This window comes from Toxorhynchites rutilus, chromosome 2 (assembly GCF_029784135.1).
Source record: "Toxorhynchites rutilus septentrionalis strain SRP chromosome 2, ASM2978413v1, whole genome shotgun sequence".
NCBI lineage: Eukaryota > Metazoa > Arthropoda > Insecta > Diptera > Culicidae > Toxorhynchites > Toxorhynchites rutilus.
Window position 1 is genome coordinate 137,275,596 of NC_073745.1, and position 16,974 is coordinate 137,292,569.

At 41.4% G+C, this 16,974-nt stretch overlaps 1 protein-coding gene across 1 annotated transcript; it reads left to right on the forward strand.

Annotated features, from left to right (window-relative positions):
• Positions 1-11,740: 11,740 nt before the first annotated feature.
• On the forward strand, positions 11,741-14,227 carry LOC129771486 (zinc finger protein 90-like). The gene is made up of 2 exons (XM_055775167.1): positions 11,741-11,958; positions 12,025-14,227. The coding sequence occupies exons 1-2, from the start codon at positions 11,863-11,865 to the stop codon at positions 14,095-14,097; spliced, it is 2,169 nt and encodes a 722-aa protein (XP_055631142.1). The 5' UTR covers positions 11,741-11,862; the 3' UTR covers positions 14,098-14,227.
• The last annotated feature ends 2,747 nt before the right edge of the window (positions 14,228-16,974 follow it).

The following is a 16,974-nucleotide window of genomic DNA, read 5'->3' on the forward strand; positions in this document are numbered from 1 at the left end:
ACGATGCGCACAGAACTACGGCCGAATGGCTATCGAGAGCGCGATTTCTGTTTTTATTTATATTTTGACATGCGACAGCCTTACTAACGTACAGGGTGGCTCAAAATTCATGAAACTTATCGAACATAAGGTGACCATCAATATGGCAGCTATAGTCAATAGTTATACTATCAAACAAGCAGGTGACCATTTTGCCCCCAGTGACCAATTTACCCCCACTACCCCTAATGATACTGATTTGCTTATAACAATTACCGTTCGTGGAAGGTGTGAGAAAGTATAGATAGTTTCACAAAATTCTGGAGTTTTATTGCAACCGTATTTCTTTCTTCGACATACATATGCAAGTAAAATTTTGTACCTATACTTTTCGCCGGCAACCCTTTATTCCGATCCGTACAAAAAAAAAGGCTACAACGCGTAGTGTAATAAAATTGTACATTTTCTTCCGTTTCTGTTTCATGTTGTCAAATCTACGGCACGATAAGTTGTGAACTCTCCAACATATCCCTGGGAATAAGTAATGTCCTTTGCGTATGCCATAGAAGCTCGAGAAAACTACAAACCCTTTACAATCAATTACATTTAGATGTAATCATTTTATTTGAGGGCGGTAAAACTCAACCACGAAAAACCGTCCTTTTCCATGTTTTCATTGTTTGCGTACAGCGTTTCGGGATGATTGAAACAGTTTGCCGGCAACGATTTCAATTACTTTGGTTTGTTCCTTAATGGCATCGGCTTTGGTGTTATTCCAAGTAGGATCCGAAGGACTGCCTTGAGATGAAATAGTGTAACTGCTATCGGGTCGATAAAATTGAGCAATCAAGCAAAGAACAACATACATGAACTACTGGAAGTGGAAATACATAATCAGAATGATATACTGCAATAAATTCTTGATGTTGTGCTCGCACCTTCCAGTTCTTACGTCACAAAATCGAAAAAAGTGTATCAAATATGAATTTTGCCGTATTATAGAGATAGCTGTGTACTAATGTTTATGTTTTCATGTTTCTTTCATGAATTCCTCTCACATTCCTCTGAGATCTCGTTTCCCCTTCCAAGGACCAATAACTTTTCACCTGCTTAAATTTGGTTTGTTGGTGCATAACCTCATGGAATAAGACCTTTATCTTCTGTGATCCACGAATTTCTGCTTTCTCCGAACGCCATAACAATTGCTAAAACCGAACGCCAACAATGGAAGAAACAGAAGGTAGTGTTGCTGCCGAAACCAGGAAATCCCCCGGAAGTACCAACATCATATAAAGGGTGTGTCACATCAAATTGCATCACGGAAAAAACGCTGTAGAAATTCGCCCAGTAGACACGTCCTTTTGAAAATTTTAGACAGTAAAATAAAAACTATTAAACAAGTTTTGGCATTTTCTTTTTATTCATACTTCGAGCCCAAGCCCGTATGCTTGCACCTTCCTCTTTACCCCGTCCGAAAGGTTCTGTACAACGTCAGGTTGTAGTTTTTTTTTTAACAGAAATCCATTTTCTCTTGAAGTCCGCCTCCGATTTGACAACTTTTGGGTTCTTCCGGAGGGCCTGCTTCATAATCGCCCAATATTTCTCTATTGGGCGAAGCTCCGGCGCGTTGGGCGGGTTCATTTCCTTTGGCACGAAGGTGACCCTGTTGGCTTTGTACCACTCCAACACGTCCTTTGAATAGTGGCACGAAGCGAGATCCGGCCAGAAGATGGTCGGGCCCTCGTGCTGCTTCAATAGTGGTAGTAAGCGCTTCTGTAGGCACTCCTTAAGGTAAACCTGCCCGTTTACCGTGCCGGTCATCACGAAGGGGGCGCTCCGCTTTCCGCAAGAGCAGATCGCTTGCCACACCATGTACTTTTTGGCAAACTTGGATAGTTTCTGCTTGCGAATCTCCTCCGGAACGCTGAATTTGTCCTCTGCGGAGAAGAACAACAGGCCCGGCAGCTGACGAAAGTCCGCTTTGACGTAGGTTTCGTCGTCCATTACCAGGCAATGCGGCTTCGTCAGCATTTCGGTGTACAGCTTCCGGGCTCGCGTCTTCCCCACCATGTTTTGCCTTTCGTCGCGGTTAGGAGCCTTCTGAACCTTGTATGTTCGCAGGCCCTCCCGCTGCTTGGTCCGCTGGACGGATGAACTTGACAAATTCAGCTTATTGGCGACATCCCGGACCGAACTTCTCGGATCACGTCTAAACTGCTTAACTACGCGCTTGTGATCTTTTTCACTGACGGAGCATCCATTTTTGCCGTTCTTCACCTTCCGGTCGATGGTTAGGTTCTCGAAGTATCGTTTTAGTACTCTGCTGACCGTGGATTGGACGATTCCCAGCATCTTACCGATGTCCCGATGTGACAACTCCGGATTCTCGAAATGAGTGCACAGGATTAATTCACGACGCTCTTTTTCGTTCGACGACATTTTTCCAAATTTACGAAAAATTGACAGTGAAGCATGGCCAACGTGATCTATACACTCTTATCTGATTATAAGCGAAAGCTGAAGATATAATTCCTAAAAATTAAATTTCTACAGCGTTTTTTCCGTGATGCAATTTGATGTGACACACCCTTTAGCCCTATATGCTTGCTGGATACGCTCGGAAAACTCTTGGAGAGAATTATCAATCGGCTGTACGGAGAGTGACCATGTTCTGTCAAAAAGTCAGTTCTGTTTTCGGAAAGGAAGGTCCACTGTTGATGCCATCCGGACGGTGATCGGAAAAGCGGAGAAGTCATCAAAACAAAAGCGAAGGGGTGACCGACATTGTGTAGTAGTAACGATCGACGTAAGGAATGCGTTTAATAGCGCTAACTGGGACGCCTGCAGTATCTGTGCAGAATATTAGGCAACTATTTCCAGAACCGCGATCTAGTTCACGAGACGAGCAAAGGGAAGGCTCACATCCTGGGTCCAACGCTGTGGAATATCATGTAAAATGGGGTGCTGGCATTGAAGCTTCCCAAAGGCGTGGAGATCATGGGATTCGCGAACGATGTCGCACTATCAGTGACAGGCGAAACGCTCGAAGAGGAGAAGATGCTTGCGACCGAGTCCATCATCACAGTAGAGAACTGGATGCGAGCAGCGAAACTGTGGATTACTCATAATGAAACGGAATCGCTGTTGGTGAGTAACTGCAAAGCCGTGCAGCGGGCGGAAATCACAGTCGGAGAACAAGTGCTAACTTCGAAGTGTACGTTGAAGTACTTAGAAGTTATGATCGACGACCGGCTGAACTTCAACAACCACATCGATGATGAAAATCGCCCTCTGTGATCCTAGACGAGATGCTTCCTGTGTTATGTATGGATGAAATAAATGAAAAAACTCACCAATGTAATATAAGATAGTTACCAATACTGAACACAATTATCAATTTTTCTCATCAGTGTTTACATGTATTAAAGTAACATAGAGAAAACGTATTTGAAATGGAAAAGGTAATATCTTTTAAAATGTTCACTTTCTGAGTGTTTATTCAACCCAATGCGAATTTTAATTGGACTAACAGCGCCTAATCCAATATGCAGATCATATGGGAAATCACTTTTTCTAATATTTCTTCACTTTTCCAATTTTTCTCGCCGTATAAACTTTGCTTGGGTGAAAATGAACACACAAAAACAGACAGCTTGAACCAAACGACCCGTTCTCGAGCAGGAACACACCTTGGTTCTGATTTATGAAAATTGGAATAAATCGTTTCATATATCAGGTCATTTTAACAAAACTGCTACCATATACAATTTTACACTTACAGTAGTGCTAAATTTTTCACAATACACGATTGATATGAAATTTCACTAAGCAACCAACATTAAAGTTCCAAATTTAAATTTCATTTGCTAGATATAATCGTATCACTCAACTTGCTTGCAATACAAAAATGCCCCCGACTTGCATATATTTGCAATGCCGATTTCCCCCAGGCAGCTTGGTTTAGATGTCTCTGTTAGTGAACGCATTTCGGTAGGAACGAAAAATCCCCCTACTTTCATGTATTTGCAATGTTGATTTTCCCTAGGCAGCTTGGTTTAGATGTCTCTGTTAGGGAATACATTGCGGTAGGAACAAAAGCTCGCCCTACTTTCATGTATTTGCAATGCCGATTTCCCCCGGCAGCTTGGTTTTGATGTCTCTGTTAGTGACCCGCCGCATGTGTCATCAAATTCGACCAATCAGAAGTGGGTATTTCCGTTAGGATAGGGGTTAAAATTTTTCAATTGTTCGATAGTTAATTTCATGACATATATTATTTTCTTCAATATAAAAAATTGTTATGGAGTGCCGAAATCGGTTGACGCAAAAATTTCATCAATCCATCATGAAATTACTGAGCAATAAGCGTTTGAAATTGGACAATTTCACGATGTACTCGATTTTCGATTTTCAATCTGTACCCCCATATGTTCCCGAAAGACGTAATCCTACGTCAAAAGGATATAACAGATGAAGTGCATGATTAATGGCGCCCTCCGAAGTAGTCGCCTAGATGTGTGGTCCCGGAGAGAATGAGGCTACGAGTAGAAGGCTTGGTTTTAGTGGGTGGAAGACCCATTCGGTGTCTGGGTTAACCCTTCCTCACCTCTTAAAAAACAGGAAATGGGTTATATCTATGGTATAACCGCAAGGTTGACGTAGGACTATCGTTGATTTAGAGATCATTCGTTTGAAGTTGAATCTAAATCCATTCTGAATGAATGAATAAATGAATATTTGGGGGACTTCGAAAACGAGAGGGTTACGTTGGAGGCACAAGGTTTTATGCATCCAATATAGGATACGAAAAACCTTGTTCTGAAGAACAATCTTCAGAAGCTTTCCTGCTAACTGTACTTGATTGACAAACCACAAACCCAAATATATTATTTGGATATTTTATGGATAGAAAACATTAAAATAAACTCTTTCGCTTGAATGCAATTTTCAATTCCAAGGGGAACTGGCAGATTATTTCCAGCAACGATTAGATATTTCCACATTTTCCTCGATACTGGAAGCCCACCAGTGGTTAATGCTAATTCGATAACCACCTGTTAATAGCACTTGATTGAAGCATATTTGGTCACAGTGTTTCATGGATAGAAAACATTAAAATAAACTCTTTCACATGAATGTATTTTTAAATTCCCAGAGGAACTGGCAGATTATTTTCCGGATCTTTCTCGATGCTGAATGGCATCCAAACGGAATGAATTCCGTGCGTGTATGTGTGTAGCGACTGCTTCGATGGTCACCTTCTCTTCTCCTGAAGGATAGGCTTCTCTGTGCTCCCTCACAGTTTCAAACAAACTGCTTGCGTTTTAGGGCAGATCTCGATCCTTCGCCGTACAGCACCCTCAGCAACGATGTTGTCTTGTCGATGTCCTCACGAAAAATGAATGCATCTCACCACCAGAATATCGCTTAAGTATGCTTTTTGTGCGTTATTATATAGAGAGAAGGCGTGGTTTACGATGGCAATTTGGAAGACAAACTAGAGGGGAATGAACTCTCTGAGCTCGGAACTTTCGGCGACTGAGCAATAATCGATTGCGGGCGCATACAATATTGGATACGAAAATATCCTATTGATGGGGAAGAATAATCTTCAGAAGCTATCCTGTTAATTGCGATTGATTGAAAAATCACAAAACCAAATGTATTTGGTCACAGTGTAACATGGATAGAAAACATTCAAATAAACTCTTTCACATGACTGTATTTTTAAATTCCCAGAGGAGCTGACAGATTATTTTCCAGCAATGATTAGATCTTTCCGGAACTTTCTCGATGCTGAATGGCATCCAAACAGAAAGAATTCTGCGCGTGTATGTGTCGATCCTTCGCCGTCTACCTCCTCCAGCACGTTAGGCAACGATGTTGTCTTGTCGATGTCCTCACGAAAAATGAATGTGTCTCACCACCAGAATATCGCTTAAGTATGCTTTTTGTGTGTGATTGAATCGAGAGAAGGTGTGGTTCACAATGGCAATTTGGAAGGCAAACTAGAGGGGAATGAACTCTCTGAGCTTGGAACTTTCGGCGACTGAGCAATAATCGATTGCGTACGCATACAATATTGGATACGGAAATATCCTACTGATGGGGAAGAATAATCTTCAGAAGCTTTCCTGCTAATTACACTTGGTTGAAAAATTACAAAATCAAATGTATTTGATCGCTGTGTTATATGGTTAGAAAACATTAAAATAAACTCTTTCACATGAATGTATTTTTAAATTCCCAGAGGAACTGGTAGATTATTTTCCAGAAATGATTAGATCTTTCCGGAATTTTCTCGATGCTGAATGGCATCCAAATGGAAAGAATTCCGCGCGTGTATGTGTGTGTAGCGATGTCTTCCCGGGGAACCGTTTGTGGCATCACTCCTCCTGATGGATTCCCTTCTGGCCTAGGGTGTACAAACAGGCTCTTGGTGACACCGTTCATCCGCGTTTTCATGATAAACGAAGAGCTTCCCCACAACAGCGACAACATGCTCCAATCGCTGTTCAATTAGAACTGAGTTGATTTACGAGCGGCGCTCGCTTATATACCGATTGGTGATTTCAATAGCCTGTTTTGAAAGCAATTTTAAGACTATTGAAACAAGTTTTTGGATCAAAAAGTAACAAGTATAGAACGCGTAGACATTTTATCTTTCGAATGAAGTGTTTATCATACCATTTCGTTCAGTTGTTTAGGAGCTATTAACGCTCAAAATCTCGGTCTCCGGCGTAACGCTTTCGTTTTCGAAACTTTGATTTTACACCCTGGTATAGAAATGAAAGACGTAGTCCTACGTCAAAAACACCGGCACTGATAACGGGTCCAGTGAAACGAAGCAATCTCGAAATAATCCAATCCCAACTCCCAAAATAGCGATAACGTGTGGAGTCATATCCATCGATGGGAGAATGACTTCACTTTTTCATTTTTCGTTCCTGTGCCTGGTAGTATGCAGCACATCAGTACACCACTATTGAAAAAATTCAACCAACACCGGTCTTGGACAACATGTCCACCTACCGTGTGTGGTTGTTTCGCTACGTATTCCAGTCAAGAACTATCATACCTCACATGCAGACTGACGAAAAATTACTCCGCCACACATCAACACACAGTGTGGTCTTTTGAAAATCACCCTCCCAAGATACACCTAGATACAAGGCACCTTCCATCAAAATATGGTTCTAAATCGACACTGGTACCGAATCTGGTGAGTGTAAATTACACGGTGTCCCGAATAACGGTAGAAGCCTAGCGAGCCATCCTGTCAGGGGTGGCTATAGTGGGCCAAAAAAGCTATGCGAGTAGATGTTGACGATGCCTAGTTTTACATCAATAAGGGTTGAGCTGGAATGATGAGACGATAACACGAGGTCCCACTTTTTGAATCAATTCCAGTAGATATTTCATCAAGCAGGAATATAACCCTCGTGTAAAAGGTACTGAAGCGAGATTCGATTAACCATACCGGGGATACCGTCCGGATAAAGCGCGATTCACATACAACATCCACATCACGTTCACGTTCCGTCACGTAACGTAGCGTCAATTATTCTTCCATGCAATTCCTATTGAAGCATTCACATACACCAGCAACGGCAAGTCGAAGTTGCCGTTGCCGGTGTATGTGAATGTTTGCATAAGAACTGCTTGGAAGAATAATTGACGCAACGTGACGGGACGGAACGTGAACGTGACGTGGATGTTGTATGTGAATCGCACTTAAGAGGCATTGATGGTCTGGGTTCTACCTATGGGTTCTACCTCCTGTGTCAGAGGAACTGGAGTGTGAAGAGGTAGCCCATACTTTCCGTATGAGAGATACTGGAATGTAAAAGTGGTATGTATTTTATTTTCACTTTACTCCTTCGAGTAAGAAGTATTGAAGTGCGAAGAGGGTTTGAAGCCTTGGCGAAGAATCGTCTCGTCAGTCTGCGCATGAGGTACGATAGAACATGTTTGGAATACGTGGCGGAACAACGTCTTGTCAGCCTGCTTGCGAGATGTAGAATAGAAGGTGGGAAGATTCATTGGTTCTGGTTGTGTTAAACTTTGATTGTATTAGGCCTTCTACACATTAGGCAACCGCAACCCGATCTATGTTGGTGATGTCAATCGGATCTCCAACTCAGCTCTGCACATTGAGACAACTCAAACGTGATGATATCGTTAAGTTTTTATGTCAACATAAACTGCATTGTCATTGGCAGATATGCCATTTCTTTTACTGCCGAACCAAGCAGAACCGGTTGCAGACTGCAGGGATATGGCATTTCTTTTCTTAATGGCTTGGTTCAGCTCCCTGCGCTTACAACCAGTTTTTTAAGACATGACTTTGCGATTCTCGCGGTTTCAAAGGTAGCTGGTAGATGTTTATACACATCGACATTTCAGATTTTCGTCGAAAACTTTCAAAAAAATTATCTGGCATCTTTGGAGTTAACCGTAATATGATATAGTGTTGGGGAAAAAGAAATGTCGTATTTCTGATCGAAATTTGACGCTTTATTTAACATACTTAAAATTATCCAATTTAAGTCAAATATGCGTCGTTTTGTTCGCAAACTTGTTGCCATTTAGAAGGCAACTTCATTATTCCCCCAACCCCCCCACCCCCCCCCCCTCCCTTTATAAAACCTCCTTATTTGCAAAAACTCAGACAGCCAGTTTTCGCAAGCCTATTTTGAGGCCAACTTAGTATCACCAAGAGCGTTTTGCATGGACCGGACGAGATGATAATCACTTGGAGCCAGGTCCGGACTATACGGTGGGTGCAATAGGACATCCCATTCGAGCTCCGGTAACTTCTGGCGGGTCAACAAAGATGTGTGAGGCCGAGCGTTTTTCTGGTGGAAAACAACACCATTCCTTTTGATCATTTCTGGCCGCTTCTGGTCAATCACCTGCTTCAAACGGTCAAGCTGCTCACAGTAGAGAACCGAGTTAAGGGTCTGGCCATAGTTGAGCAGCTCATAGTGGATGATTCCCTTCCAATCCCACCAAACACACAACAAAACCATCCTGGCCGTCAATCCGGGCTTGGCGATGGTTTGGGCCGGCTCACCGCGCTTCGACCACGACTTTTTTTGCTTTAGGTTCGTGATCCACTTTTCATCAAAAATGGATCGAGTTCGTTCCGTTTCAGTAGTGCATCGCAGTTGTTGATTCGGTCTAAAAGATTTTTTTGCGTCAACTCGTGTAGCATTCATACATCCAGCTTTTTTTGGAATCCAATCTTCTGCAAATGGTTTCAAACGGTTTTATGGTCTATACCCAGTTCCTGGCCAATCGAGCGGGTGCTCACATGCCGGTCTACTTGGATGATTTCAACGATTTTATCGGTTTCCACGACGATTGGCCTACCAGTACGGGGTGTATCTTCGACAGCCACTACACCAGAACGAAATCGATCAAACCAACGCTGTGCTGTGCGAATCGTTACAGTATCGGGTCCATAAACTACACCATTTTTTTCGGCCGCCTTCGTTGCAGTTTTACCTCGCAAGTAGTAAAAACGTAAAATATGGTGAATTTCTTGCTTGGTGGACTCCATCTTTGACGCGCTATAACTTGAGACTGAAAAGGACAATCAATCAATGTTTAAGTGTTGCCATATATTGACAATATACGAAATTTCTTTTTCCCCAACCCAATTTTTACTTTGACAAAAGTCAAAACAAAAAAGACATATCATGTCGTACGGTCCTTTCGGGCCGGTAATAAACTCGTATCATGTGTCTGCTGTGGGAACTTTACGGACCGGGCGTAGAACAGCTACGCAATGAAAAAAGGAACTTTACAGCACCCTCGAACCAGAAGGTGAAAAACCTGACCGTCAGCAGTAATTACCACATCGAGGTGAATCCATTGATTGGCGGGATATATGACAGAATGGTCGTGATGGATTCGGCCAATGAAATTGTCAGAGGCAGCAGATTGATCCGAGAGGGCGGAGGAAATTTAAGACAATCGTTTTGTCCGAGGTAAATGAGTTGACCAAAGATGTCCAGCATGTGCAGAGAAGAACCATGGAAAAGTATGTGTCTACGAGCAGATTGATTCTGTGTGTTAATCATACTTCGTGGGGTATTCCCACGGTTAGAAGTCGTTGCTAGGGAATAAGAATGCCGTCCATCTGAGGAGGATATTATTAACAGTTCTTAACAAATCAAATGTAAGATTGTCATTTGTTTGTTTCTTGAATGTAACAACACTATTTGCATTTCAGCACATCGGGAAGAAAAAAAATCTGGTCAAAAATTGCGACATGAATCTGAAGACGCAAACGTTGAACTTTGCAGGGCAGTATGAACACCGGATGCAGCAAGGAAGCAAACATATATTCACTGCAAACATATGACACCGTATAAGAAGTTTCTCAACCAAGTCACCTTTCTTTCGTTTTATGGAAAATAATATTTTTTTATGGTCATCACATGTTTATTAACTACACTTCATGTCATACTTGGTCATGTCTAACTTCAAACACAGCCGGCTTCCAATCGCTAAGAAATCGCTACCGGGCGAGAATCACAGCTGCGTTACGTTTCCAAGATTTGTCATAACATCGGGGAATTCAGGAAAACTGTCACGCTTTAGCCGTATCAATCTGACCGCATTTGGCACGTTTGTTAATACTGTGGCCAACAACTTAGATGTAGCGCTGAAGGCAATTGATCCGATTGATGTTAGATTGAAAATAGTTTTCTCAGATGGGTTAAATTTTTCCCACCTTGTAGATATTAACCACGCCCTGTCGGTTTCCTTTAGTCAGGAAGCGAATGTTCGGACATACAACCAAAAATGGTTCATTAACGCAACCTTCATCGGTAAATATGTTCACAAAACAACGCTTCTTCAAATGATAAACCGTCACATCCGTGTTGTTGCCGTTTGCATAAAGGTATTTAGAATCCTATGAGAAACAGAGCGAATAATAGTTATGTCTCTGCTGGACGGTTGTTACGTTTATCCTTGCTCCTAGTACAAACAGATAAGTTTCGCCGAAACTTTCACCGGTAGCCAGATATTTGCCACACTTGGACAATTCAAACACTTTCATAGCCCAAAGCTTATCAGCATACAACTGAAGCGTGTCGCTTTGACCGGATATTAAGTTGTACAATTGTAAAACGAAATTCCCTGACATTCAAGAGTTTTCCAGGTAGTCGATACCCTGGAAACGACATTTTTTTCTTTTCAGGTCCCATTTATTGAGTCTCGAAAAAAGTACCGCTATAAAATTCAATGAGAAAAAATATAAATTGATATCTATATCATTTTACATGGTTTTACCTTTTATTCAAATGTTCAAATGTATACGAATGCGAAATAAATCATTTTCTGCATTACATCTCCTTCGTTTACAGAACAACTGCGCCAACTTTGTAAACACATATATATTACCATTGATAAGCATTGAAATTCAACGAACGCGGGAATCAAAACGTCAAAAGTCATTGAACGAAAAAGTTGCCAACACACGCGACGCGCGATTCGACATGCTGAGTTGAATCGAAAAAGTTGGTCCAACCTAAGTTGCCAGTTGCCTAGTATGTATGCCCCCATTTGCTTACACATGCTCTCAACTTTTTTGACATATTCGTTAAGTTGGTTTCCAACTTGGGTTGCCTAGTGTGTAGATGGCCTTAGGTTGACGATTCGATATCATTTTATTAATCGGAACAAAAATTTCATCCCCTTTTGAGACATCCCTTTTTACCATTGACAATCAGCTGATTGGATCAAAACAACGTTCACAACTCTCGGTTCACAACTATTCGACTTTTTATTTTTTTTTTAATATGAATGCAAGAATAGAATTTTTGAGTGTATATAATAAATTGTTATCGTTTTAAAGCTTCAACAAACATGGATAGCACTGAAAATATATGCAGGATCTGTTTACTGGGAACTAATTCCAATGTGGACATATTGTTCGTAAACATCTTCACACAAGATGATTTGGTAAGCTTATTTTTGGTTTAATATTCTATGCTTTATTATATGCGGTATCTCACAAACCATTTACAGCAAACACAGTTTAATATTATAGAAGCACTGCAAAACATATGTCGGTTAGAAGTGTCTAAAGAAGACGGTCTTCCCAATCAAATATGTTTCCAGTGTCATTCTCGCTTAGAGGACGCCCATCGTCTTTGCATACTCTCGCACCGTTCGGAGGAAACATTGAGGAACATATTTTTGAAAGCAACTACGCATGAGCTCCAAACATTTTTGTCAAACCACCCAGATACGGTAACTTCAGAGTTAGTGGAAGAGTTCAACGATAGAAATGATGAAGAGATCAACACATTTGAAGCGCAAACTATGTCCGATGACCAGTCTAGAGAAGGCGAACAATCGCAATCAATTTACTGCTGTGGTTGCGAAGCGTCTTTCAGCGACGAACGGAAACTAAGGAAGCATTCAATCATGATGCATCGTCCCAGGAAGTTGTCGATTCCCAAAAGGAAAGTTCGCTGTAATGTGTGTTTTGCTTTGTTTGCTGATCAAGATTCAATTACAACTCATAAACAAGGGCGAAATGATCTACAACCAGCGAAAACATGCGTATTTTGCAAGTGCGTTTTCTACACGAATATTAAATTTGATGATCATCAAAATATGTTTCATTCGGACAAATTGTTTAAATGTTGTGGGTGTAGTTTTCGAACAGAAAACTCGAATGAATTCAAGGCACATTCTTTGCGTCACAAAGATCATGATATGAGAAATTCCAGAAACAAGCATCGGTGTCGTATCTGCAGTAGCAGATTTGAGTCCCGACAAGAGCAGAGAACACACGAGCGATTACCTTATCGACGGATAAAATCTATTCATAAAACTATGGAGAAGCAAGAGTCAAATGAAGCTGCTGCTGTATGTTGTGGCTGTAACAAAGTCTTCTTTACAACTTCAGAATTACATAATCATCAGGAACAAGTCCATAGACCGCAGAGAGAAGGTAGTGATAAGAACGAGTTACAAGAGGAATGTAAAGGTTGTTTTAAGCGCTTCAAAAATGAATGCATGCTGGACAGACATCTTTGTTCCACCTCCCGAAAGAAGTTTTTCGAATGTAGCAAATGCTCAGTAGCTCGACGGACATTCAAAGAGTTACTCGATCATATGGCAGTTCATCAAGGGAAGGAAGCATTCATATGCTGTGGATGTCGCAAAAGGTTCGACACGCAGGAAGATCTTGAACAGCACTCCAAAGAAGTACACGCGATCCGACCAAAATATTATCACGTTGATAATCTTGAGTTGGAACGACCGTTTGAATGTAAAATATGCTACCGCCGCTACAAGTGCGAACGGATTCTTCGTAATCATCAGCAGTATGTGTATTACGATAAAATTCATACTTGTGATATATGTGGTAAAGGTTTCAGTCAGAAGAAAGCACTTGTTCTACATTTAGCCACTCACAAAACTGAAGCCGAGCATCCATGTGCTCAGTGTGGTAAAAGGTACAAACATGACACCCTCGCGCGCAGATGTGAGATCCGTCATGACCGTCCTCAGGAGTACCGTTGTAGATTCTGCAATGCAACCTTCCCGAACGGATCAAATTTAAACTCTCACTTGGTGTCGCATTCCGATGAGCGACACTACAAATGTGATATTTGTAATCAAACCTTTAAGCGCAGTACACATCTTCAATCGCACAAGATTAAACATACGAGCGAAAAAAATTATTCCTGTAAGTACTGTCCGTCAAAGTTCGGTTCGAGTACTGCGCAGCACAAACATGAAATTCTTCATACCGGAATTTATCCCTATCGGTGTGAAATTTGTGGGAAAGTTGCTAAAACGCGGCTTCATTACGTCAAGCACTATGAAGCCCACATTGAAGGTTCGTTGAAAGTGTTCCAGTGCCATCTTTGCGAGCAGCGTTACAGTAAGGATCATTTTTTGTCTAACCATATGAAATATTCACATCGAATCGAGCCGCAAGATAAAGACTGGGATAAAAAGTTCAACCGTCAGAGCAGTAAAAAATATGATTCTAGTAGCATCGACAGAACTGGAATGAAGCAACCGTTAGAGTTAGTTGATTGTACTGCTGGCGAAGAAGAAATAGATTTTCTGATTGAATAAAGCCAAAATATATTTGTAATAGTAATTGTGGTATCCCTAGTTCATTTACGATGGTATTGGTGTTTGACACGAAATCAACCTAGATGACACACACGCTGGCAAGTGACTTGAATCAGTCTTACTTTACATCTGGAAGACTGGAACTTTATGTATACAAAGACGATCAATGAATGAATTCGTTGAAAACTTTTAGTAATGTCGATGATTGAATTCATCGAAGGTGAAAGATTAATGAATATAATGATGGCCAATGATTTGATTGTGATGTTGATGATCGTCAGAAAAAAATGGTGGTGTTATTTTGAATTTGACAAATGAAATTTCTGTTTTGTTTAAGGAAATGGAGGAGGTAGAAATTGGAGATCAGCAAATTCCCGTTGTAGTAGTACAAACTATGCCAGAGTTCAACCCAGCAGCGTACAATTTACCTCATTTTAAATTTAGACATCTTCCATCTTTTCGAACATTACCGATAGATCCATACAGAAAATCCAGCTGCTAGCGTTGGGCGGATTAGAGCTACAAAGTGTTTTCGATGGAGTTCCAGGAGCGGATGAAGAGTCGGACCAAAGTGATAATCCTTACACTGCTGCAAAAAGAAATTGGATGACCACTTTTCACCCAAACACCATGAGTGTTTTGAGAGATATTTGTTTTGGACAATGTCGCCGGAACCAGAAGAACCCATCGAAAAATTCCTAGAACACATTCGACAAAAGGCAGAGAAATGTGTTTTTGGGAAAACCGTACTAGACAGTCGGCAAACTGCTATTATGGACAAGATTATTCAAAACGCTCCGAACGATCTCCGTGAAAAACTTCTGGAAAGAGAAAACTTGACTTTAGACGAATGTGTGAAGGTGGTCAACTCGAATCAAGCTATAAGATATCAATCATCGAAGATGGACGAAAAATCAAAATCTGCTACGCAGGATGTTCAAAGGATGTATGTCAGTTCCAACAGGAGAAACTTTCCACGGTCAGAATCCTCTTCTACACCACGGTGTACCAGGTGCGGATACAGTCAACACAGATCGGGTGAAAAGTGTCCGGCATTGAATCAAGCTTGTAAGCGTTGCCTGGGAATCGGTCACTTCAGGCCTGTATGCAAAAGTACAAGGCAAGTTGAAATTTCACCAGGATCGATGAGAGCAAAACGGTCATACACATCTTCATCTACTATACGCTCTGAGAGTGTCTTCAAGAAGCCCCGAAATGTGATGAACATAAAAGCAGAGGACAACAATTCGGATGACAATGATCATCGAAATGATTCGGATGAAGAAGAGCTGCCAATTTATAATATCATGGAAACCAACGACGAACTGATCCAGTGCGAGGTAGGAGGCGTCAATATCGAGATGCTGATAGATTCGGGATCGAAATATAATTTAATCGACGATGCAACATGGAAGACTATGACACTACGAAATGTGAAGGTTAACAATCTTCGATGGGACGGAAACAAAAAGTTTCTTGCGTACGGAAAAGTTCCACTGAAACTCATCACGGTTTTCGATGCGGAAATCAGAATATTGGGAACAAACCGGAAATTGTCAACGGAAACAACGTTTTACGTAATTGAAAGGGGACAACAGCCACTTCTGGGAAAGATTACGGCTCAGCAACTGGGTGTTCTTCGTGTCGGCCTGGGCTCAGACAACATAAATCGTGTAGAGCTAGCGAGAATGCCATTCCCTTCAATCCAGGACGTTGAGCTAACGTTGCCTGTTGATCGCCGTGTAGCACAAGTGATTCAACCACTTCGGAGATGCCCGGATCCTTTGCTGGACAAGGTTAAGGATAAATTGGACGAACTCTTGGCACAGGATATAGTGGAACGGGTAGAAAAACCAACATCCTGGGTTTCACCATTTGTTCCGATTCTAAAAGATAACGGGGATTTAAGAATCTGCATTGATATGCGTAGAGCGAATCAGGCTATTCAACGTTTCAACCACCTCTTTCCCGTTTTCGAAGAAATTCTACCGCGGATTCGGAACGCTCGGTATTTCTCGCTTTTGGATTTGAAGGAAGCATACTACCACGTTATGTTGTCGGAAGGTTGCAGGGACGTGATCACGTTTATTACAAACTGGGGATTATACCGTTTCAAACGACTCTTCTTCGGTGTAAACTGCGCGCCAGAACTTTTTCAAAGCTTAATGGAAAGTCTCATGTCAGCGTGTCCTAATTTAGTCGGTTTTATAGATGATTTTCTCGTATTTGGGGACACCGAAGAGGTTCAACTTAACCACCGAAAGTGCAAGTTTAAGCAGCGGAAAGTGGTATTCCTGGGACACAGGCTTTCGGGAAGAGGTGTGCTTCCGTCGAATGATAAGGTACGATCCATCCTAAATTTCCGTTCTCCAAAATCGAAAGAGGAACTGCGAAGCTTTCTCGGCCTCGTGACGTTTGTATCCCGATTCATCCCAGATTTTTTTTTTTTTATCCCATTTATTTATTAAGGCTCATTAGCATTTTAGCTGTAACAAGGCCGGGTTTAATCGTGTACATGTACATATGTTTATGTTTCTATAAATTGTGAATTACACAGTAGTTAGTAGTAGCCATTTAGGCGTTAAGTTTTCTGTTCCATTACATTATGGTAAATTACACAGTAGTAGCCATTTAGGCGTAAGGGTATTCTTTTTCTGTTCTTCCATTGTTCAGCAGATCGGACAGCGGAGACAGTTGATATTGATCATTGTTGAGTTATTTATAGAACAGCAGCCCGATGTTTCTTGCAGAGCAGAGCAGTTGTATGGATGAATCGATCTTTGTTCCACCGTGGATCGATTTCCATCGCTGATATGGTTGCATGGACGTAGTTATTCTATAACAACACAAAGATGGTGAATTGAGGGCCCTGAGTTT